At 47.0% G+C, this 23,884-nt stretch overlaps 1 protein-coding gene across 1 annotated transcript in view; it reads right to left on the reverse strand.

The window, feature by feature from the left end:
• Positions 1-308: 308 nt before the first annotated feature.
• Positions 309-23,884, reverse strand: part of POLA2 (DNA polymerase alpha 2, accessory subunit) — a 28,638-nt gene continuing 5,062 nt past the window's right edge. Inside the window, exons 3-18 of the mRNA XM_025445897.3 lie at positions 23,736-23,815; positions 23,538-23,595; positions 18,627-18,733; positions 16,303-16,496; positions 15,602-15,690; positions 14,025-14,180; positions 13,141-13,203; positions 12,357-12,399; positions 8,687-8,811; positions 8,127-8,165; positions 7,361-7,434; positions 4,238-4,346; positions 3,395-3,501; positions 2,522-2,581; positions 2,130-2,256; positions 309-760 (exon numbers count right to left, since the gene is read on the reverse strand). Of these exons, the coding sequence (XP_025301682.1) occupies positions 608-760; positions 2,130-2,256; positions 2,522-2,581; positions 3,395-3,501; positions 4,238-4,346; positions 7,361-7,434; positions 8,127-8,165; positions 8,687-8,811; positions 12,357-12,399; positions 13,141-13,203; positions 14,025-14,180; positions 15,602-15,690; positions 16,303-16,496; positions 18,627-18,733; positions 23,538-23,595; positions 23,736-23,815 (1,584 nt within the window). The 3' untranslated portion in view covers positions 309-607. The remainder of the gene's footprint in view (positions 761-2,129; positions 2,257-2,521; positions 2,582-3,394; positions 3,502-4,237; positions 4,347-7,360; positions 7,435-8,126; positions 8,166-8,686; positions 8,812-12,356; positions 12,400-13,140; positions 13,204-14,024; positions 14,181-15,601; positions 15,691-16,302; positions 16,497-18,626; positions 18,734-23,537; positions 23,596-23,735; positions 23,816-23,884) is intronic.

Here is a 23,884-nt window from a genome sequence, read left to right on the forward strand (position 1 = left end):
TTGGCAGGGCTCCATGAGGCCGCCCCCTCCAGATGCAGAGGTCAGGCTAAGACCACAACACGCATGCGAGGGCTGCGCCGGGAAGGGTGAGGCGTGCAGCCAGCTGCTCACTCTGCAACCTGGCTCCGTGGCCTGGCCCAGCACCATCTCCTCGGCAGAGGCCACAGGGGCCTTGGGAGGGTCAGGGCGGTGACCGGACAGAAACCCAGGGTGACAGATGCTCTGCCTTCTCTGGGCACAGGTCAAGGAGGCACTGTTCTTTGTTTACTGCCAGGAAAGAGCAAGAGCCGAAGAATGAAACTCCAAAGTCACCCTCAGAATTGACTTTTATTTCTCCAAAAGTCATTTCTGTGTCTGATTCATGTAGAAAATCACAAAGTCGTCTTGTCTTTTCTGAGCAGGCTGCATCCACAGCCAGTTCGCTCTGGACTGTGGGTCCAGGAAGAAACAACAGCTTTCTGCCAGAGCAGATTGACTAAGAGTCAGGGCCCAGCTGCACGGGGCCTTGCCCGCTGGGTCCACGCCCCACAGCTTCTCCTCTCCAGCTGGCTGTCCTCTCTCCTCTACCTCTCAATGGCTGGGATCCCAGATGTCTGTGAGCACGGCGTCAGATCCTGACCACCTGGGCAGCAGTGCACGGACTCTGCCTCCCTTCCCCGCCCACGGCCTGCTGCCTCCTGAGGAAGAGCCGGCCGAAGGTGCCCCCAACCTGCCCTTTGGTGAGGCGCCCGGGATTCACACAGACACAGCCGAGGACGTCCTGGGGAAAGCAAAGGGGCCGATGTGAGAGAGCAGGACTCATCTAACCATCAGATCCCAGAGAGAGGTTTAGAAAGTGTAAAGGAAGGCAACTGAACACCTCTCAAGCCTACAAGGTGAATTTACTATTGGAAAACGCTGAATTCCTTCTGAGCCTCTGAAACAGAATACAGAGAGGTAACAACCAGCTCCCAGACTTGAAGACAAACCTGACCTGGTTACTGTGTTCCAACATGGGAACAAATTTTTACCCCTTGAGGTTGAACTGTCTCTGGTTTGGCAAGAGGGCTACTGGTTGAGTGGATCTATTATGAGGGATCCAACTCGGGTGGCAAAGATAGGAATGACCCAAGAGCTTCTTCAAAGTTCTGATGGCTGAGGGACGCCTGGATGGCTCAGTGGTTGAGCATTTGCCTTTGGCTCAGGTCATGATCCTGGGGTCTTGGGATCAAGTCCCATATCAGGCTCTCCACAGGGAGGCTGCTTCTCCCTCTATGTCTCCACCTCTCTCTCTTTCATGAATAACTAACTAAAAATCTTTTTTTTTTTTTTAAAGGTTTTATTTATTCACAAGGACACAGAGAGAGTGAGAAAGAGAGAGGGACAGAGGGAGAAGCAAGCTCCATGCAGGGAGCCCGATGTGGGACTCGATCCTGGGACTCCAGGATCACGCCCTGGAGATCACGCTGAAGGCAGGCTCTAAACTGTTGAGCCACCCAGGTATTCCCCAGTAACTAAAAATCTTAAAAAAAAAAAAAAAAAAAAAGAAAAAAAAAGTTCTCATGGCTAAGCCTCCCCTGGAGATCACACCCAAATTCAGGCAAGGGGCAGCAGAGGCAGGCAAATGCATGTGTGTAATGTTCCCAGGTCACCCTGACACGGCCCCACGTGACAACCACCATTTGAGGGGCTTTCTACCCACCCATGGGGCTCCCAGGTTGGCTGACTGAGCACCAGGGTGGGTACAAGGGAGCAGGGGGCGGCTTTAACTTAAATGTGTTATTAACAGATTAGTTCTCTCTCTCTTTTTTTAAATTTATTCATGACAGACGAGAGAGAGAGAGAGAGAGAGAGAGAGAGAGAGAGAGAGAGAGAGAGAGGCAGACATAGGCAGAGGGAGAAGCAGGCTCCATGCAGGGAGCCTGATGTGGGATTTGATCCCGGGACTCCAGGATCACGCCCTGGGCCAAAGGCAAACGCTCAACTGCTGAGCCACCCAGACATCCCTAACAGATTAGTTTTCGAGTCCTTTTCCACCTCTCCCAGAGAGAGGGCACTGTCCCTAGCATGAAGAGTGAGGACCAATGGTCTAGAAGGGAAAGTCAGACTTGGTCCTGGTGTTTCTGGGAAAAAGCAGACTTCAAACCTACCTTCACGAAATATTTCAGCTCTGATGGGATAATGAAGATGTCTGGGGTGATGGGCAACTGTGCATAGATGTAGAAATTCTCATAGTCAATGGCCATGTCTTCCTGAGGAGGGTAGAGTGGGTAGTAGCTACAGATGGGAGAAAAATAGTCAGCAGTGGCTGATTTGGGGCCCTCTATTCCCACATGGCTTCCCTCTAGGTCACTGGTTCCCGAGCTTTCACAGACCGTCTCTCCTGTTCCTCCCTGTATTTAGGGAACACAAGGCAGGCTTATCATCATGAGGATGGGGTTCCCTGGTAGTGGCCCAAGGAAGGTACTTCTAATCAAATCTATCAGAGCACCAGACCCCACAGCATACTTGTCCTGGCTAGTTATTCCATGAGTGAACTTACCTCCTCTGGGTCAGGATGTGCTTAAGGATTCGGCTGAGTCTGTCTGAAGTTCCAGAAGCACTGGGGCAGGAAGAGAAGCAAGAAATGGAATGCAGAGCCTTGTTCCTCAACTCCCATTTCTCTTTGGGGAGGACTTAATAAACCAGGGAGATACTATGTGGCCAGCACACAGGGATGGAGGGTACCTCTGGGGAAATTTAAAGACCCATCCACAAATGCTCAGTCTATTCCCACCTGAGAAGGGGAGCAGGCTCTCAGGCTGCGAGGGGAAAGAGCGGGCATCCCTCATGATCTCTCAGGCTTTTGGCCAAAGCTGTATTGTGCAAGAATGTGCATGGAGTGCACCAACGTGCAGTGAGCGTATGTAGTCAGGGTGACCCTTGCACCTCAAACCTCAGCCAACAAGCACACACCCATCTCGCCTAACACACACATTGCTTCACACGATGGAGGAACTGCTAAACCTACATCAGTAGGCAAGGCTCGGTCTGATTCTCTGCAGACCCACATCCCCTGAGTAGCTCTGCAGTTCATCCTCCATGAGCAGGGACACTCACTACTGTTTAGGCCCTGAATGTGGGAGGTAAGGAAAAGGAGATGAACTTCTGTGATTATAAATGAAGCACAAAGCCAGATGGCCATGGTTCTCTGGGGTCCAACACTCTACAGGCAAGTGCTAGCAGCAACAAAAGCATCCACTTGCTCCCTCCAGGAACAGAGAAACTTGAATAGCCACAGGGTCTGCCACAAAGGGCTGCTCTAAGGATTTCCCTAGTACAGACTGCCAAGCAGCCCCTTGAGTCTCTTGGCTGAAGAAAGGCCCAGGGTCTTGAGAGCCAGTGTCCCGCCTGCTAGACTGGAACTGTGTCCCACCTACTGATCTCTTCGGCTCCCATATGGAACAGCAGATCTGTGGATGTCAGGCCAAAGATCACTCCGTTTATGGAGAGGTTGCAGGGCTCAGACACGAAGTGCACTCGCTAAAATGAGAGGGAATGAGACAAATGTTCTTTTTTTCTCTTTTTTTTAGAGATTTTATTTATTTATTCATGAAAGACACACAGAGGGGGGCAGAGACACAGGCAGAGAGAGAAGTAGGCTTCCTGTGGAGAGCCCGATGCAGGACTCGATCCCAGGACCTCGGGATCACAACCTGAGCCAAAGACAGATGCTCAATTACTGAGCCACCCAGGCATCCCGAGACAAACATTTGTGCACAAAAGCCAGAAACTTCTTCCTTGGGGGAGGGTATATGTCTCCTGGGGGTGGGGAGAGCAATGAAATGGGGGCCAAACTGATGCACAGTACATCACAGATACATCTGTCTGTTAAAAGAAAGAAGTTGAGGGATGCCTGGGTGGCTCAGCAGTTGAGTGTCTGCTGAAGCTCAGGGTGTGATCCCAGAGTTCTGATATTGAGTCCCACACTGGGCCCCCTGCATGGAGCCTGCTTCTCCCTCTGCCTATGTCTCTGCCTTTCTCTCTCTGTCATTCATAAATAAATAAATAAATAAATAAATAAATAAAAAATAAATAAATAAATAAATAAATAAATAAATAAATAAATAAAATCTTTAGAAAAAATAAAAATAAAAAAAGGAAAAAAGAAGCTGAGGATTCAGGCCCTGCCCCAAAAAGGCATCTCTGCCCTCTACTGAGGGGCCAGAGGGAGTCACTGATTCTGGCTGCATGCTGGTCAGGGAGGGGATGCTGGTACCTTTCTGTCTTCTCGAGCCAGGTCGGAGTAGCTGAAAGGTGGCTGTGGGTACACGGGCTCACAGTGCACATCCCTCACGGATGGGACAAAGACGAGATGGGAGCCAGAGCTGCTTTGTTGAGAAACCATCAGAAGAGGGAGAAAAATGAAAGCTGCTGAGTTAGAACAGCTGGACAACAGACTGGAAATGTCAGAGCTCGAGACAAGAGCCTCCATCCAGGGAAGAGTTTCCGAACTCAATTCTAGGAGGAGACGTACTGTTCCCATGGGATGCTGTGAGCAAAAGACAATTTGTCTTTGTTTCCACACACCTACCTCAACAGGGCTCAGGTCACCCAGGACATGCTTTCTCCTGGCTCTGGGTGGGGTTCCACTGGGGAGAGGATGGGGCCGTTTGGTAGGAAAGGGGGAGAAGAAATTGGGATATAGGAAATCTAGAAAGATGAGGTTTTGCCTAAAGAATCAAGAGCCCTGCAGCCAGAACTGAAACCTGTGTTCTGATTCTACACGCTATGCACGCAGACGTGGCTTAGCATTAATTGGTCTCCCTGATGGGGGCTCTTTCCTAGGAAGACACCAGGCAGGCTGACCGGACCCACACACTGCCTTCATGCATAGGGATCACACTGCACCTTCCTACCAGAATACCGGGTCCCAATTACAACAATGGACAGAGGCCCCTTTAGAGGATGGGGGAAGAGAGCAACTGGGGTCTCTCCGAGCCCCTTACCTCTCGCACAGGGAGACAATGGCCCCTGTTTTCTTCAGCAGGCTATCTTGCAAAAGCAACAGGAGTATTTAACAGCAACAGTAAAAGTATAGATTTCCTTTGATGGAGGCAGGAGAATCTCTGGGGTACAACATATTAGTGAAGAAAAACCCGTAACTCTGGGACCTGTTTGTCCTCCTCAGCCACACCAAAGAAGAAAGGAAGAAAGATCCCATTTCCTTGATTCCCTCAGCTGTGCTTGGCAGAGGGGCTTATTATAAACCACACAAGTGCAAAGTGTCACTTTGAGGGCGTGTTTAAAACCCACCAACAACGATCACTGCCAGTTCCCTGTCTTGCTTAAAATGTATGGCCTTCCCAGACCCAAGTATAGCTCCACAGCTGCCTTTCCTACAGGATAAATGTACTGGTGATTTGATCACATTGGTCACTTCTCTTTGATATCTGCTCAGCGTGGGAACTGAGACTTTTGCAACAGGAAACCAAGGTCTTGAGACCATGGGTACTTTGCACATTAGTTGCAGTCCCTTTGACACAGAAAAGTACACTTATTACCCAAACAAAGCTGGGGCTGAGCTGCATGGATGGGACTAGCTGCACTCCAGACCCCGCAGGCTCAGTCTGTGATGGACACAAAAGCCAGAGGTTCAGTCAGCCTCTGTTGGCGGGGGAGCTGCTGTTTCAGCGAAGGTGCCAGAAGAGCAATGGTTAAGGAGGAAACAGCCCTCCTGCTCATGGTTATGAAGTGGCTGCAGGGGGAGGGATCTGAAAGAAAATTCTAACTATGCTGAGCATTGCACAAGCTCGTGCCTCCCAGTGGGAGGGTCCTTGCAGCCACAGCCGCTCCCTCTGGACTCTGCAGCTTGGCTCTCTGTGGAGGGGGTGCTTCCTCTACAGTTCTAGCTTTGGCTGATAAATCAACTTTGTGCTCTGCATTTCTGGTCTCTTGGGAATAAAAAATAAGTTTCCCCAGCACGGATACTTATATACTGTTTTGGGCAGGGTGGGGCAGCTCCCCCTGCCCAGAGGGACAGACTGACTATAGATGAAAGTGCCTGGCAGCGCTGGGCACTCACCCCACAGTAACAATCCCTGGTTTGTTGTTTGTTTGTCCCACTGCTGTCACCACCACACGGAGCGAGGAACCAAAAACAGAACCCAATGTCGCACTGAGAACACCCGGCTCGCTGGGGGCCTACTGGGGCTCTGCTATGCAGTCCCTGTCCATCCCCAGGGGACCCAGCAGAACAGGGACACAGTCCTGCTCCTGGCAGTTGGTGGGGTGGGTGGATCTCTGAGGAGCACTATGTGCTCTCCAGGTCTGATGAACTCAGCAGTGTCACAACAAATGTGGGGGGCAAAAGGGGAGCATCTGTACTACCTTCATTTGAGGGAGGAAGTGGGAAAGGGACAGTCCCAGACACAGCAGACACAAGTCCCCTGGCTTCCAGCAAGTTAGGGGGTATTGCTCCCCAGTCCTCCAGGCCTGCCAGACTGGCCCTGCTGCCCATACAAGAAGGTAGTATTACGACTAACCTAATCGGTTCTGGGATCAGTTCTCACGGCCAATGGGTGGAAGATTATACATCTTGTTTTAAAAACCACCTTTGTTACAGATTTGTTCTTAAAAGCTTAGCCTCGGAATGTTTATCTTCTGTGAGCTCAGCTACTGGCAGGCAAGTCCCTGGAGGAAGAGATCTGTAACCTCTACCAATTCCTTTCAAACCCTGGCCCTGGAGGAAGAGAGACAGGAAGTGAGGAGGTTAGCTTCCTGAAGAACTTCCTACTTGTAGTTCTAGACCCTTCCTGGAATAGAGCCTTTTCTCTCAAATTAGAATTGGCAATCTCTCTTGGCAGTTCCTGCTTGTCGGTCTATGGTGAAGATTCAAGGTCCTCCCCATTGCCCACCCCCCAGGCTCTACCATGGCCTGCTCTGGCCCCGGCAGTGCCCCATGAAACGTGGGGCAGCTCTGACTCCGGGGAACTTGGGCTACACCCCAAAACAATCACTCATGCAGCAAGATGTTTGGGGCCCCTAGGGATTTCGTTGGGTAACTCATCAAACACTTCTCAGAATCAGCTGGGAAGATTCCCAGGGAATAGGAATTTCTACAAAAGAGAGTAAGAAAAGGAAGGAAGTAAAGAGCAAGCCAGGGAAGAGCGAAAGTCCAAGCAGCCTTTTCTTGTCAAGTGTGTTTATCTTTGTGTTTTACAAAGATGCCTCTTAACCCGGCGTCAGCACACTTGGGAGTCAAGAGGTGGATCTGATCTCTGTGGTTCAAAAGGATGAAGGGACAGGAGCTACTGTTACTTTCCGACAGTTTAGCTTCTCACTGGGAAGCCCTGGAGAAACTGGGCAGCCTAAGATTCTTTCCAACATTCTGAATTCTGACCTTCGCGTCCCTTCAATAATTGTCCGCAGACACTGCTTGAAAATATCTTCAAATGGACTTGTGAGCAGGCAGTTCTGCAAGAGAAGGAAGGAGACCAATTCAGAGGCCAGACAGGCTTTATTCACTTGCCACTGTGCTGAGTGACCCCAGTGGCCAGCTGTTGAGCGAGGAGCTGGAGAACACATGAAGATGAAGACCCAAGGTCTCTGTCCTCAAGGAGCAGTCTCTTTGGGGGCAGGAAAGGGGATGGGGGGAGTGATTCATCTTCTAGAATGTAAGTTGAGAGAAAGACTATAAGAAGAGCGTTTGGAAATCCTTTCTATGGAAGGTTACAATATCCTGAGACAGAGGATAGGAGGTGCCAGCTTTTGGACAGGGAGATGTCCCGGGAAGGACCTTTTGTATTTTCTCCACCAAAGGACAGCAAGACATGGGTCATGGAGCCAAGGGTAGCAGCTCAGTGAGCCACAGCCACCTGCATCTGTGTGAGCGTGCTTGGGCCTTAGCACTAAGCGTCACAGGGGTACACCAGACTTACAGACTACTTCCTTCCCCCAGCTTCCAAATGGCCTTGTATCCTGGTGACATGAAGCCTTCAAATTCAGTATCTTTATAAAAACACCCTGCTACAATGTTTTTCTGATTAGCCACAGGGATTAATTTAGGTCTGTTACAAATGCAACACAAACCCCCAAATATGGAAATAGTGAGGGCTCAACTGGATACAAGTATCCAGCACTTCCCCTTCCCAGTCCCCGTCACTCACCTCAACCTGTTCATGCTTGGCATCCAGGAAAGGTCCAAACTGCAAATAAGCCCGAGGGAGAAACAAAGGTATTAGAACCACACGTGTCCATGAGTGCCTTCATACACCCTCTCCCTGTGGTTCTCTGCCTAGGGTCCATCTGTAGAGCTTGGGACAGGGAGCAGATGGGGTGGGGCTGCCCGGCCAATATCACAGGCAAAGGCTGTGACCCTGGGTGGAGGGAGGCTGCCAGGGCCCCATAACCAGTCATACTGCCTCCTGTAACACTGGGCCTTTCTTTCCTTTTTTTAAAATACCTTTTTATTTGAGACAGAGCACATACAAGGAGGGGAGGAACAGAGTGGAGGGAAGAGAGAATCTAAAGTAGCCTCCTCACTCAGTACACAGCCCGACTTGGGACTCGATCCCACCACCCTGAGATCATGACCTGAGCTGAAACCAAGAGTCGGATGCTTAACCGACTGAGCCACCCAGGTACCCCTGGCCTTCTTCTAAGGTCTCCTTTCCAGTTTTCCTGCTGGTGGCTTCCCCAGTGACGTTGTCCCCGGAGGGCTTCCTACCAGGATACAGACATCCGGCTGATCGCGGTTGATAATGGCAATCAGATCGAGCAGGGGGTCGTACGTGATGCTGTCAGATGTGGTATATGGCCCACAGGCCACCAGGACCATGTTTTGCTCAAAATCTAAGACAGAAAGGATCATAAAGTATTGATTAGAAGACAATTGGATGGTGGCCCAAGCTGAAGTTGAGAGGCTCCTTATGTGTACAACTCTGGGAATCCACGACTTCATCCCTATCCTCAAAGAATAGGAAGTATGCAAATAACTAGAGCGGGACAGGCAGTTTGCTAGCAGTGCTCATGAGTGATGGGAAGCAGCAGCAATCAGGAGAGACCTGATCAGGGTGAGATTTGCTTATGCACTCCCTTTATTATTTTATTTTTTTTATTGTGGTAAAATACAAATAACATAACATTTATCATTGTAATCATTTTTAAGTGTACATTTCAGTGGCATTAAATCCAGAATGCTGTCCAACTGTCACTGGCATCCATTCAGAGAACTCTTTTCTTATCTAACTGAAACTCTTGTCCCACTAAACACGAACTTCCCATCCCCTCGTCCAGCCCCTGGCTGCCACCATTCTATTCTGTCTCTAGGATTTTGGCTCCTCTATCTCATGTGAGTGGAACTATACACTATCTTTTTTTGTGACTGGTTTACTTCACTTTGCTTATGCTTGTGAGTAGAATCTTCCAGAAGCAAGGGCAGGGCAGAGTCCTGGTGAGTGTGTGGTTTGAGTGTGCTTGGCAGGAGGAGACATCGGGTGGTCCAGTGTGGCTGGAGAATGTGGTCCCATGAGGACTCCAGAAAGACGGGCAGAGTGTGAGGCATGGCATGGGATTCCTGCGTGAGGGGCACAGAGATGTGATGTGTGGCCACCTGGCTTGCACTGCCCTTTTCCTGACATTGGCTTTCCTTTGGGAGAGCCAGCCCTTTCCTCCATAAGGCAGTCCGGGGCAGGGGTGTGTGTGCTATACTGTTGTCCCCTAGCCAAGAGGCAGGCGTGTAAACAGTTTAAGTTATCCAGTCTCCTCCCTGGCTCTGGAATCTCAAAGTGAACTATTCAAGAACAGAAAAAAGGGTGGAGCTGACCTATTCAAGCCAGAGGTAACAGGATGAGATAGTTGGGGAATTCTTGCTAGCTGGACACTAGAGTTGTGAGGTCATTATCTGCTTCTAAGTCTGCATTTCTAGCTCCCTGTCTGTCCTGTGAGCTAGCTGGATTTCCCCTAACAGATTCTCTTTCTTAAGTCAGTCTGAACCAGTTTCTTTCTTTTTTTTTTAAGTTTTATTTTTTTAAAATTTATTTATTTATGATCGTCAGAGAGAGAGAGAGAGAGAGAGAGAGAGAGAGAGAGAGAGGCAGAGACACAGGCAGAGGGAGAAGCAGGCTCCATGCACCGGGAGCCCGATGTGGGATTCGATCCCGGGTCTCCAGGATCGCGCCCTGGGCCAAAGGCAGGCGCCAAACCGCTGCGCCACTCAGGGATCCCTGAACCAGTTTCTGTAACTTATGCTAACAAAAACCAAACTCTGACTTCTTAACATGTAGTTGTATTAGTTTCCTAGGACTGCTGTGACAAATCATCACAACCTTAGTGGCTTAAAACAACACATATTTATGATTACAGTTCTGGAGTTCAGAAGTCCTAAAATCAAGGTTTTGGCAAGGCTGCATTCCTTCTAGAGGCTCCAGGTAAGAATCTGTTTCCTTGCCTTTCCCAGCATCTAGAAGCCACTTGCATTTCTCAACTCATGACCCCTCCCCACCATCTCCACAGCCAGCAGCCTACTATTTCTATCTTTGACGTGGATCATTCTGTCCTCCCCCTTATAAAGACCCTTGTGATGACAACGAGCCCACGTGGACAATCTAGGATGATCCCCATCTCAAGGTTCTTAACTGAAGCATACCTGCGAAGCCCCTTTTGCTATATAAAGCAACAGAGTCACACGCTCCCAGGATTAGGCTATTACTTGTCTACCAGAGCAGGAATATCAGGAAGTGAAATCAAGAGTTCAGGGGAGGAGTCCATTTCATGCACCTCTGGGGCAGGGGACAAAGTTCAATTTGGTTCTGAGAAGCCCATAGGAGATGTAAACCCTGGAGTAAAGCAAGTGCCAGCAGAAGAGGGTCCACATCTTATTCTGTGTCTCCATGAATGCCTAGCTCAGTACCTCGGTCAAAAATGTTTGCTAATAACTTACTCAACTGCTTCCCCTGGCACACAGCTGCGGCTCTGGGCATCTCAGCCACATCAGTTTTGTTCTACCACCTGAAGTGGATCTAATGCCATCACACTCCTCTCTTTGCCAGAAACACGGATCTTCTGATGCAATGTGCAAATTCATAAACCTAAATTTCATTCCCGATTCTAGGTCACCTCCAAGAATGACCTCACACACTGTTACTGTGCATAGAGTGTTGACATACCCTAGTGTCGGCCATCTCATCGCGAGTCCTCAACAATCTTCTGCTTTGCTTTCAAAAACACTTTGAATTATTTTGAAGCAGTCTGTTAAAAAAATTTTTTTGTCCTTTCCCATCTACATTAGTAACCAAATAACTCTCGGCTTCCTTGGAAACTTAACTTTTTAAAATTAAGATTTTATTCATTCATTTGAGAGAGTAGCATGTGAGCGCGGGGGCAGGGGAAGTGGCAGTGCCAGAGGGAGAGGGAGAAGCAGACTCCTCACTGAGCAGTGACCCCTCCCCCCCAAGATCATGACCCAAGCTGAAGTCAGATGCTTAAGCAACTGGGTCACCCAGGTGCCCCAGCAATTTGTCTGATTTTTTAATAAACTTTTTATTTTGGAATAACTTTAGAAATGTAGGAAAGTTGCAAAGATAATACCAAGTTATGCCAGTATCCTGCTTGACTAGGGTGCATTTGTCAAAATGAATCCAGGGGTGCCTGGGTGGCTCCATTGGTTAAGTGTCTGACTCTTGATTTCAATTCAGGTCATGATCTCAGGGTGATGAGATCAAGCCCTATGTCAGGTGTCCCCTCCCCCCCATGTGAGCATGTGCCCCCCCTAATATAAATAAATCTTTAAAAAACAAACCAAAATGAAGAAATTAATGCTGGCTCATTACTCTTAACTCTTGACTATTTGGAGGTCACTAGCTTTTCCACAAATGTCCCTTTTCTAGGATCCTGTCCAGGATACCACAGTGCATTGAAAGAAACTCTTTTTAAAACTGTTCCTGGGATGCCTGTGGCTCAGTGGTTGAGCATCTGCTTTCTCCCTGGGGTCCTGGGATCAAGTCCCACATTGGGCTCCCCACAGGGAGCCTGCTTCTACCTCTGCCTATGTTTCTACCTCTCTTTCTGTGTCTCTCATGAATAAATAGAACTTAAAAAAATAAAATAAAAAATAAATAAAATTATTCCTATTTTTCCTTTTATAAAGGAAAAACTTCTAGACACAGATGGCATGCCTTGTGTAGCCAGAACTCGGGTGGCAACATTCACCAGGCTTGGACCCTGGCCTTCCATGAAGGGCCTGTGAAGCCACCCATTTGATGTCCACTTCCACCCCCTCCCCCAGCTCCACTGAGGTGCTCCCAGGCAGCTCTTGCAGCTTTCTCAGGGTCCAAGGAACCTGGACCCTTATCTACCACACTTACTGATAGCAAAACAATGTTTAAACCCAAACTTACCTCCATCCTCCTCAGTGGGCTGATAAAATGGAAGCGGCAAGCCCTTGAAAACAGGAGAAAAGTTACACTGAGTTTTAACTCCAGGTACAGCCTTCAGTTAAAAAAAAGGGGGGGGGGGAAGGAGGGGCCTGAACTGGAGGTGGGGGGAGATAGCATCTGCAGGTGGGGAGGGTGGTGGGGAAGGGCTGAGATACGGAAGGAAGTCTCAGCCTTTCTCCCTGGAACTAAAACCTCACAGAACCCATGGTGCCTGCCATTTTTCTATGTGGTTCAGAGTGGCAAAGAAACCCAAGTGATGGGAGGTCATGGCTAAACTCATGACACCCAGCAAAAGGTGGGAGGACACAGGTACCCGAAGTATCAGTATCACCAGGCAAGGACCAGAAAGAAGGGAATCTGCTACTTTTGCTCATGTTATTTGAAAATCTGTGGAAGACTATTGCCTGGTAAACCTGGGCCCTATCTGGCTACTGCCGGTTTTCATAAATCAAATTTTACTGGCACACAGCCACACTCATTGGTTTACAGGCTGCTTATGGCTCTTCTGTGCTACCATGGGAGAGCTGGGTCATTGTGACAGAGACCATATGGCCTGTAAAGCCTGAAGTTTTTACTGTAGGGCCCTTTACAGAAATGATTTGCAAGGGGGCCTAGAGGTAGCTTCCCATTCTACAGAGAATTGAGAAGCAAATAAATAGGCTCTTCTGAGTTTCCAGGACAGACAGAACTGTACACACTGTGCCTGCAGCAAAGCAGGAGGGAGGTGGGGCAACCACTGTGGTACCTCGTAGAGTTTGGTGGCAACAAGTTTTCTACCTGTCGTGTTGATGCCTTCCATAATTACAACCTGAAGGACAAGAAGCAGAACAAGGAAGATAAACAAAAAGTAGGCAATGAACTATTTTGATATAGTTAAAAAGTATTAAGTACTGGGGTGCCTGGCTGGCTCAGTGGGTAGAACATGGGACTCTTGATCCTGGGGTCATGAGGTTGAGCCCCACGTGGGGGCTACTTTACTTTATTAAGGGGCACCTGGGTGGCTCTGTTGGTTAAGAGTCTGCCTTCGGTTCAGGTCATGATCTCAGGGTCCTGGGATCAAGTCATATCATTAGGCTCTATGCTCAGCAGGGAGCCTGCTTCTCCCTCTCCCTCTGCCCCTCCCTCAGCTTGTGTGAGCACTCTCTCAAAGAAATAAATTAAATCTTTAAAAAAAGTATATTAAGTACTAAGTCCATCTATGTCATTTTATAATTATAGACTTGGGGGTATTTTCCTAGAAAACAAATTAAGGGAGGGATGTATTAGTAAGAACAATTATGTGCTATATGGACGATCTAATTTTTTGCAACAATCCTATGAGGTAAGAATTATTATTCCCATTTTAGAGATGAAGACACTCTGACTTAAGAGAGGATAAGCAATGTGGCCAGAATGATACACTCCGTGGGGGTGGAGTTAAAGTCTGAACTGGGCAGCAGATCCCAGAGCTGAGGTCAGAGCACTCCAGGCAAGCTGGAATTCCTACTTGGCTGTCTGCTCTTGAGCCTGGGCTCCGGCCACACCTCATGGTACCACAGGATGAAAGTAAGAGGCAGCCAGTGATGAAATGGCTCATCCTACCCCCGCCCACCACATACAGTATAGAGTAAACAGCACACCTCATCTCACCTGTCCGGGAAACAGAGAATATTCTTTGAGCTCAGATAAATCCACTGGAATCTGGGCCCCTGAGGAATGTTCCCGGTCTCCCTCAAGAATCACTGACTTGCTATTCAGCTTCCCATTGGTATCACAGCCAATCTGGCCCAGCAGAATGACAGGCTCCTGCCGAAGGTATGACATGAGAATGACCGTCTTTGGGATAGGAGCTCAAAATCTGGAGTCGACAGAACGAACAGCATAGCAAACCCCAAGCAGGAAAGGTTTTTTTGGTGGGGCATCATAATGACATATTGACAAGTACCATCAGGGACTCAGGGCATCTGGTCTGCCTGCCCACCAGGTGCTTGAGCCTTTCTAAGTGGTCATCTAAACTTGGGCATCTCTAGTGAAGGGAAACTAGGTCCTTGTAATCCAAGGCAGCCCACTGCATCTCTGGATAGTTTTAACCATCAATAGCTCACGTCTATTGAGCTGAGTACCAGGCACTGTTCTAAAGACTTATGTGTGTAAACTTGTCTAATCTTCATAACAACAGTGAGTTGGATACTACTATTGTACCCATTTTATGAAAGAAAAATCAGCAACAGGTTACATAATTTAGTTAAGGTCAGAGACTGGGTGAAGTCTGGGTTTGAAGTTTGGTTCCAGAGCCATATTCTTAACTACACGTCATATTGTCTCTTAACAGGAAGTTCTTTAAATTGAGCTGAAAGTTCTTTCCCTGTGGCTTCCTCTATCCTGTTCCCACTCCTGGGGGCAGACTGAGGAAGTCTAATCTTTTCCCACAAGACTGAACATCCCTGCCTCCACTCCACCATTTCTTCCCAATTCCTCATAAACTTCCTTACATGACATGGTTTTGCCTATGGTGAATCTTCTCTGAATGTAAACAATGACAGAGGTAACTTAAGGAATCTTCTAGAACACATTTCCCTTTGGATTAGAAAAATGTTTCAGGGAGAAAGCACTGGAACATATGCCAGATTAAACTACAATTAAAGATACTACTGGCAACAGTTGATCTATAAAGGACAGAAACCAAACTGGGGGAGAGACTATGAGTCACTGTTTTTGGAAGCCCTACGCTTGCTGTTGTCCTCATATCCTGGTAACCAAACGCTTCTATTTGTAGAGCATCTCTAGGGAGTTACCTGTCTCGCCTCAGTCTCTGCTATGTGCAAGACCCTAATCCAAATGCCAAGAAGGGATGCCTGGGTGGCTCAGTGGTTAAGTGTCTGCCTTTGGCTCAGGGCATGATCTTAGAGTCCTGGGATCGAGTCCCACGTTGGACTCCCTGCATGGAGCCTGCTTCTCCCTCTGCCTATGTCTCTACCTCTCTCTCTCTCATGAATAAATAGAATCTTAAAAAAAATATGCAAAGAAAATGGTCATCTCTGATCACAAAACCAGAGAGCACTTCTAAGTCTTTCTTCAGAAGGATCCATTTTACAAAATTTGACCAAGATAGATATTCTCACTAGAATGAAGACAAGAAATGAAAAACGAAGCAAGGATACCTTTTTTTTTACCATCAGTTTAAAAATACAAAATTAATTAGGAAGGACTATGAGAACAATTCTTACCTGAGCTGGGACCAGAACAGGAGTAAAAGCCTCAATCTTGTAATGTTCCTTCAGTTCGCTGCCAAGCTCCTCTATCTTACAGGTCAGAACTGAAAGCCCAGAGGAGAAAAAGTACTATGTTTAGAACATTTCACTTGCCAAGAGGAGAAGATACAGTGCATTGTAAAATACTGCAATCAGTCATTTTACAGAAGCAGGAGGGTGCCCAGGACCACTTTCTAAAGCCCTAGCCAATCTACCAATATTTGGTTGTGGGAGCTGGCTTTCCATTTGGCCATGGATCATGGGGCACAATCTCCTAGAGTCAGCACAGATGCCCACAGCCCAGCCTTCCCTTTACTCCGGTCATCAGTGAGGTTTAGGGGGAGTCAAGTCCAATCTAGAGAATCTTCCATTCTTTACAAGGAAGAAACCAAAAATGTCTTTGACTTTATTTGGCTTCTTTTACACAGTTCAAATGGTTGTCACTGGAAAATGTTCTGCGCTTTTTCTTTAGGGAAGCAAAGTGACTTGGTAGAATTACTGAGAGGGTCACCTCATGTCCTTCCACTTCTAGGGGCATCTGGAGGACATCTACCAACTCTGTATTCAAAGGCAACCTTGGAACTTGTTGTACCAGCCTAGCTGAAGCTTTGTTACTCACTCTAGACCTTTCTAGGTAGTTTTATATTCTCCAGAGTTGCAAAAAGAAAAACAATTACCGTCTCGGATATCTGGAAGTTTCTGAAACATTGATTTGTAGCTCCCAGTTAGTGATTCTGGACACCCTAGGACCTTCAGGCTGATGTTGCTGGCCCTTCCTCTTCCAGACCAAGACACTCCCTGTGCTGAGCCAAAGGAGATAACCACTTCTCCTCGGTTATTTCTTGAGCTGTATTTCTGAGAGGGAGTAGCACTGATTGGAAGCAAAACATATAAGCATTACTGTATTCCTATCTAATGAGAGAGGGGAATAAAATAAGGTTACCTTTTAGAAATGGGGATTGGAGGAATGTCAAGCTGGCCTCACATTTTATAAATCTAATCAACTTAATGGGGCTGGACATACCAACCTTTAAGGAATTTCAGGAATGAGTTTAAGTTTAGAGACAGAGACATATTTTAAACGGCTTTCTCCTGGCTTACAACTAAACAAAGCAAAACCAAACCAAACTGAATGGATTAAAAAGTTTCAAGTTCCACTTTCTTTTCTTTCTTATAAATTTTTTAAAGATTATTTATTTGAGAGAGAGAAAGAGAAAGAGAGAACACGAGAGGGGGAAGGGCAGGGGGAGAGGGGCTCGATCCTAGGTTCTCGGGATCATGACCTGAGTTTAAGGCAGATGCTTAACTGACTCAGCCACCCAGGCGCCTCTCTGATGATTTTTTTTTTTTTTATACCATTTATTAGAATAACATGAGAGCCTGGCTGTGGATAAGCCCAAAGCTGCTGTGGATCTATAATACTTAACAATATAGTTCAAGGTAGACACAATAAAATGAAGTTAAGAACAATTAATCAACTTTTCCCAGTGTCTGTGGAGGTGGAGATGGAATGAATTCAGTTGGCTGGTGAACAAACATTCCCATTCTCCAAGGCTCAACTGACAAGTTCTTGTATTTCCATGCACTGACTGGTCAATAGGGACCCATGAACGTCGCTGAGCTCCTAGGAAGGTAGTGAGGGCACCTCATCCTCTGGCTGTGGATGTCGCTTACAGAGAGGTCTCCTCCAAACAGTCTGCACTTTGTGCACTGGGAGTCTGCAGGAACGAGTTTTATGTGGGCAGTACTGCCACTGGTGCCATCACCTCTCCTGTCCACAGAGGCTGCGGAAAATGAGCTCCACTAATGATCTCCATCTCCAGTGCTGCCTCTACCTGAATAATTTAGAAGTTACTTTCATAAATTACAAAACCAGTTTCTGATGTCAGCTTTATTAGCGTGCATTAAAAAGTGCCTAGGCAGCATACTGCGACTTCTCTGAGCTCCTCCCAAAGCAGCTCCATGGGACAGCTAAGACGGCCGGCCCTTTAGTGAAATGAAGTTTCTGGAATGGCGCTGGTTCAGGGGATGAGAACCATCCTCTACCCATCCAGTTTCAAAGATGCCCTCCTATGTCTGGAAAGCTCGCTTCCAAAACCAGTCTGAAAGCTCCCCAAAGTAGCAGGGGACCAAGCTAGAGAAACCCGTCCTTCTGAATCCCACGACCACTTGTATGGTATGACTGCTATCCCCTCCTTTCTACAGTGACAAAGCTGGGAAATCTAAAGCTCTGCTTCGTCTAGAAGTGGCCCACAATATAGGCAGTGACTCCTGGTAGCATATCCCTAAATGGTTAATGCTGACAGTTCCTTAGCCTCATCCTGGTGTGGCAGCACCAAACCTTTCTTCTACTCGGCAGGGCCCTCACCCATGGAATTCTCTAACAGAAGACATGTCATTTATGGATTTCAAAAAAACATCACCGGTGATCTTTGTGGATTTATGGGCAGAAGTGGCAGCAGGGAAAAAATGCCAATTAAGTCTTTGTAGATTCACAGTGACTTGCCAACTCTCAGAAACTAGTTGTAACCTGAGAGAGGGACAATAAACAGGTTACATGACATGATGAACACAGGTACGTGCTTTACTTTCTGAAAAATAGATACCGTTGGTGAAAAGGGGGAGGAAGAAGGGAAGAAACCCAACAACACCAAACTACCAGAGGCAGGCAGAAACCTATTTGTCTCTACTGGCAAGACTCCTGAGACTCCCAGACTTGTGAATAGACAGGTTGTTTTCTAGAGAAGATATCAGTTCCTGATCTAGGAAATGAACCCCAGAAAACTGGGTGGAAAATGAGTTTCCTTAACTGCTGCAAAACATGGGGATTTTCCACACAGGAGAAGGTAGGGAGGGAGGGCAGAGAGCAAGAGGCTCTGGAGGCAGGCACCGCAGAGGCACCTGCATGGAGACTGTCACACTGCGGGGTCAGCCACCTGACCACCACAGAAAGGGGAAAGCAGGCCTGCCGTCTGGCAGCTGGATTCATGCAGATCCATACCTTGGAGAGAAACTTGAAGGCGAGAGGAGTTGATGGGGACTCCGAGTAGACATGGTCCTTTTTGTTAGGGGTGTTTCTGGGGTGGTGATAGCTCGCTTCTGAGAACCCTAGGAACAAAACAGAAAATAAGAGCCCAGTCACTGCAGACCTGGGTTACTACCTGAGTGTACAGTCCCTGAGGAAGAAAAGCATGGGGTCCAAGGAAAGACTGTGCTGGTTTTCTTCCTTTTTCCCCCCCCTCAAAGATTTTATTTATTTATTCATGAGAGAAAGAGAGGCAGAGACACAGGCGAGAGAGAAGCAGGCTCCATGCAGGGAGCCCGATGTGGGACTCGATCCTGGAATCCCGGGATCACACCCTGAGCCAAAGGCAAATGCTCAACCACTGAGCCACCCAGGCATCCCAGCTGGTTCTCTTCTTAAGGCCCCATCTCTAAACATAATCCCTTCAGAAATCTTTAGTGGCTATCACCAAATCCATTGGAGTCCTGTCCTCATTTTGAGGGCAATTATGAAAAAGTATCAACATTTCCCAGAAGGCAATCCGTGCTGTCAAATTGTTCACATGGTCACTTTCTGTCTCTCTCCTTTTGCTTTAGAACAGTTGTGAGTTTTGACCTGGGCAGACATATTTTCCTGAGGAGGGATGGGATCACGTTACTACTCATTTTGGCAAAGTCCACTGCTCGTTTTCAAAATTAGAGAAGGGAACGACTCCAGGCAGATGGCACAGCTGAGCTCTTGGTTTGACTATTTAGCAAACACCTCATTGATGGTCACTTCTGTTTTCTGGCTTTTGCTCATTAACAAGAATCCAAAGGTGTGCCCGGGATGGAGGATGAAGCCCACAGCTCAGAGGTCTAGTGCTTCCCATAGTCTAGGATAGCTGGCTGTGGCAGAGCCAAGATAAAATCTTTGCTGGGACCACAACCAGGAGGCCAGCTGGTGTGCAGAGGATTCCCTGCCCTTGGGCTCCCCCTGGCTGCGTACGTAAGTTCTGCCACCACAGCTGCCTGCTGGTGATGACTGGGAACAGAACACAAGAGAACGGGCTCCAGACCATCAAGTAGCCAGGATGGGTATTAGGTCTTACAAAGATCCTTATGCTACCACTCTCATAACTATTTTTAAATACTCTTTTCTAGTGTTTTTATAGTTTTCCAATTAAAAAAATATAATTTCTAATACTTACAATCTTAGTTTAAGTATAATAACCCTTTATTTGAATATTACATATACTGATATTTTTCATGCTGTATTAACCATGAACACTTTCCCACATTGTCACAACCTTTGTCCTTTTTTTTTTTTTAATTTTTATTTATTTACGATAGTCACACAGAGAGAGAGAGAGAGGCAGAGACACAGGCAGAGGGAGAAGCAGGCTCCATGCACTGGGAGCCCGATGTGGGATTCATTCCAGGGTCTCCCGGATCGCGCCCTGGGCCAAAGGCAGGCGCCAAACCACTGCGCTACCCAGGGATCCCAACCTTTGTCCTTTGTAGTGGCTGTAATTAAATTAATACATATAGTAGCTTACATAACTACTTCTCTACCCCGTGGATGTATGGAATGCTTGTAATTTTGGGTGATTATAGATGCCCAATCTTCACGAGGTAAAGATGAGTGAAGATGCCCATCTTCATGTGGATAGCCCCTCACATAATTTGCATTCATTCTTTCTTTCTTTTTCTTTCTTTCTTTTTTTTAGATTTTATTTATTCATGAGAGATGCAGAGAGAGAGAGAGAGAGAGAGAGAGAGAGAGAGAGAGAGGCAGAGACACAGGAATAAGGAGAAGCAGGCTCCATACTGGGAGCCAGATGTGGGACTTGATCCCAGGACTCCAGGATCACGCCTTAGGCCGAAGGCAGGTGCTAAATCGCTGAGCCACCCGGGGATCCCCTGGATTATTTCTTTAGGAGACATTCTGACTAGAGACAATTACTAGGCCAACGGATGGCTAAAATTTTATGGTTTTGACATAGTTTCTCAAACTATTTTCGTAAACGATTCTTGTAATACACAGGGGCTGTCAAATGCTAGGGCCAAGGTTGTGTGGGAGCATTCCAAGAGAAAGAAAGTCTGTCTCCCAGGACATGGCAAGAGGATGGCACTCTGGGAGATGGTGCCATTTCACTGCCCTTGACTGCAGCCCTCGCAGTGAAACCTGATAGTGTCAACAAACCAACTCCAGTTATGCTTCTCAAGGATGCACTCGTTCTAATCAATCTCATGAGACTTGCTATTAGCACTACATGCCAGCCTACTCCCTTGTAGTGAGAAGTACAGCGACCAAGGGTATCATAGTCTCATATCCCAGGGTAAGCACATTCTCATGCCACACAAAAACCCAAATTATAGCCCAGGTTGCCAGTTTATTAATTTACTAGAAATATAATGCTGGTGGCACAGGAACCTCAAATCCGCAGGCTAGCACATTCCCTCCGTGTCAGGCAGGACATGTGGAAAGCCAAATTATCACCAGGGGATTTATGGTGAGCATGGAAGCAAAAGAATAGCTATCAACTGCACAAGTCAAATATTTAATGATGATAAGGTAAGGCCACTGGAACACTCGCCTCTATGCCACAGGCTCACTGACCTGTTCTGAAAACCTGACGAGGGTCTGGCAGTCTTGTGCAGCACTGTTTGTGTGTCAAAGGCCAATATTTGGCAATATGACTCCTTTGTCAGAGGCCATTGATGTGTGGCCTAATGATGACTGAGCAGTTTCCATGTGATAGATACTGTTCTAGTATTTTATGTTTCTCTAGGTCAGACTCACATGGTCTCCTCTGAGCTTCAGACACGTATTTCATATTGTTTGCTCCTTTTGAACCGACTCACTTAACTGATTGCCTGGTCACCAAATGTGATCCACAACTGAGCCTCCTAAACTCCTCTGTGGCGGGAATGGGCGCCCTCAGGGTGGTATTTCCATCATCGGAAGGGCATATACTTCCACAGTAAATGAAGTCAATTTATATCTGACCTATGTGTCATTCTACTCAGAGTTAGATTACCATGAGTCTGTACCCAGGAACATGATTGACACTGGATATACAGACAAATCACAAATTCTGGAGCTGGGAAGTTGTCAATCAGATCTACATGTGGCAGTCTCACTAGGTTCTGTGATTCTGGTTGACGCTGGTTAGGGAAAAAGCAACCGGTCTTATTCAGGTCTATCCTGCAATGATTAAAGTGCCAGGCTCTGGGAAAAGAGCAGCTAGTAGAGCAACACCTGCCCTCAGGGAGCTTTCTTTCCCACAGAGAGTGGCAGGTTAAACAAAATAGCAAATATATAACATGTTTCATGGTACTAAGTTCCAGAGAAAAATAAAGCAAGAAAAGAAAACAAAGGAGGGAAAGAGAAAGGGGTCTGCTCCCTCAGACAGGGGACAGATGAGTTGGATGTGTGTCTGATGTGTTTGAAGAGCAGCAAGAAAACCAGAATGAGAAGTGGGAAGTGGACAAGGGAGCAAGGCCAACTCAGACCCTTACACACCCTCAGAAGGTTGTCAGGGAAGATGGGAGAGCCAGTGGAGATGTGTGAGCGCAAAATCCTGGCCTGACTTGCATTTGAAAGGAGTGGGGAACCACGGCTGGCTGTGGTGTGAATTGCTTAGAGGAGGACAAAGCAGAATGAAGCCAGGATAGGAAGCTATCCCACTCGTTCGGAAGGAAGAAGACCGTGTGTTTAGAAGACCTGTCATTACCAGGTCCCAGTGGACAAGGTGAGAGGGCCAGGATCCCAGGAGGGCTGACAGGACTGGTGGATGAGATGAATACAGGGTGTGAGAGAGAGGACACTCAGAGGTCTCTAAGGTTCCTGGCCTTAGCAAACCCAAGAATGGAAGCACTTTTTAGTGAGATATGGGCTCTAGGACAGGGCCAGCTCTAGGGGGAATATCAAGTGTTGACTTTTATTTTTTAAGATTTATTTATTTGAGAGAAAGACAAAACTAGTGAGAGGGAGCATGAGCAGGGTGGAGAAGGAGAAGCAGGCTCCCCATTGAGCAGGGAGCCTGATGTAGGGCTCCAAACCAGGACTTGGGGATCATGGCCTGAGCCGAAGTCAGATGCTTAATTGACTAAGCCACCCAGGCATCCTCAAGTGTTGATTTTATACCTCTTCAATTTTAAGCTAAGGAAAATTATAGTACGTCCACATAAAATGTTATATGCACCTGTTTTGTGTCAACAACTTCACGGAGCATGTTTTTGGCTTTCTTGCTCTCTATATGCACCGAGAGCTACTTATCTTCTTTCTCACAATGTAACTTACTTTGAAAAATTAAGGCTCATTCCATGTTTATGAGTTTCTACAATTTGGAGCTTTTTGAGGGCAGAGCTTAGCTGTGTCTATTTCATTCACCACTGTTTACACAGTGCCCACCCAGGCCCCGGCACACAGCAGCTGCTCAGTGAATGAATGAAAGCATTGTGATTTTAGAGATAAGGAAATTACAGCTCAGAGAGATAAAATGACTCACCCAAGGTCACCCAGGTCTTTTGACTCAGGCTTTGATATCAATACTATTCCACTTCCCTATCCTACCTCTCATGTTTGGACCCAACACTACAACTGGATCATTTAGCTATAGCACCTCCACCTGATGCAACACTCTGCAACTTTTACAAAGAGTAATTATGGAGAAATTGTATTTATGAACATTTTATGATATGCTCATTGAAAAAAGCAGGATAACTATATGGTCACGAAGACTGCCATTATATAAACACAGCTATGCCCGTGATGGGAAAGGAAGGAGTGTTAAGTGGAAACACAGTAGGAACAGTATGGGTGGTTACTTTTCCCCTCAGAACTTCAAATATTGTGATAATATTCTTAGAATAAAGAAAAAAGTGCTACTAGGTAGAAAGCAATCTTCAAACATATGCTCACCTTAGAGGGTGTGGTGTAAGAGTTCAAGAGGCTCTCTTCTTCTTCCTCCACTTCGATTCTACAAAGAGTGCTCAAGGAAAACAGATTTCCACCCAAAATCTAAGGTAAGGGTTGATTAAATAAGAAATCTGAATAGTAGGCACTTTTGTTATTTGTTTTTAAATTACACCAATTACAAAATACAGCAGGAAAGGATACAGCTCTTGGATGGAAACAATGTCTCTGGCTCCCGCATGCCCACCATCCTGGGGTGCTCTGGACAATTTTTTGCTCAGACACTGAGGAATAAAAAGATAATGAATATAATATTCCACAGTCAAGTAACAGAGAGGGTGTTTTCCATGACC

The sequence above is a fragment of the Canis lupus genome, chromosome 18 (genome assembly GCF_003254725.2).
Source record: "Canis lupus dingo isolate Sandy chromosome 18, ASM325472v2, whole genome shotgun sequence".
Lineage (NCBI taxonomy): Eukaryota > Metazoa > Chordata > Mammalia > Carnivora > Canidae > Canis > Canis lupus.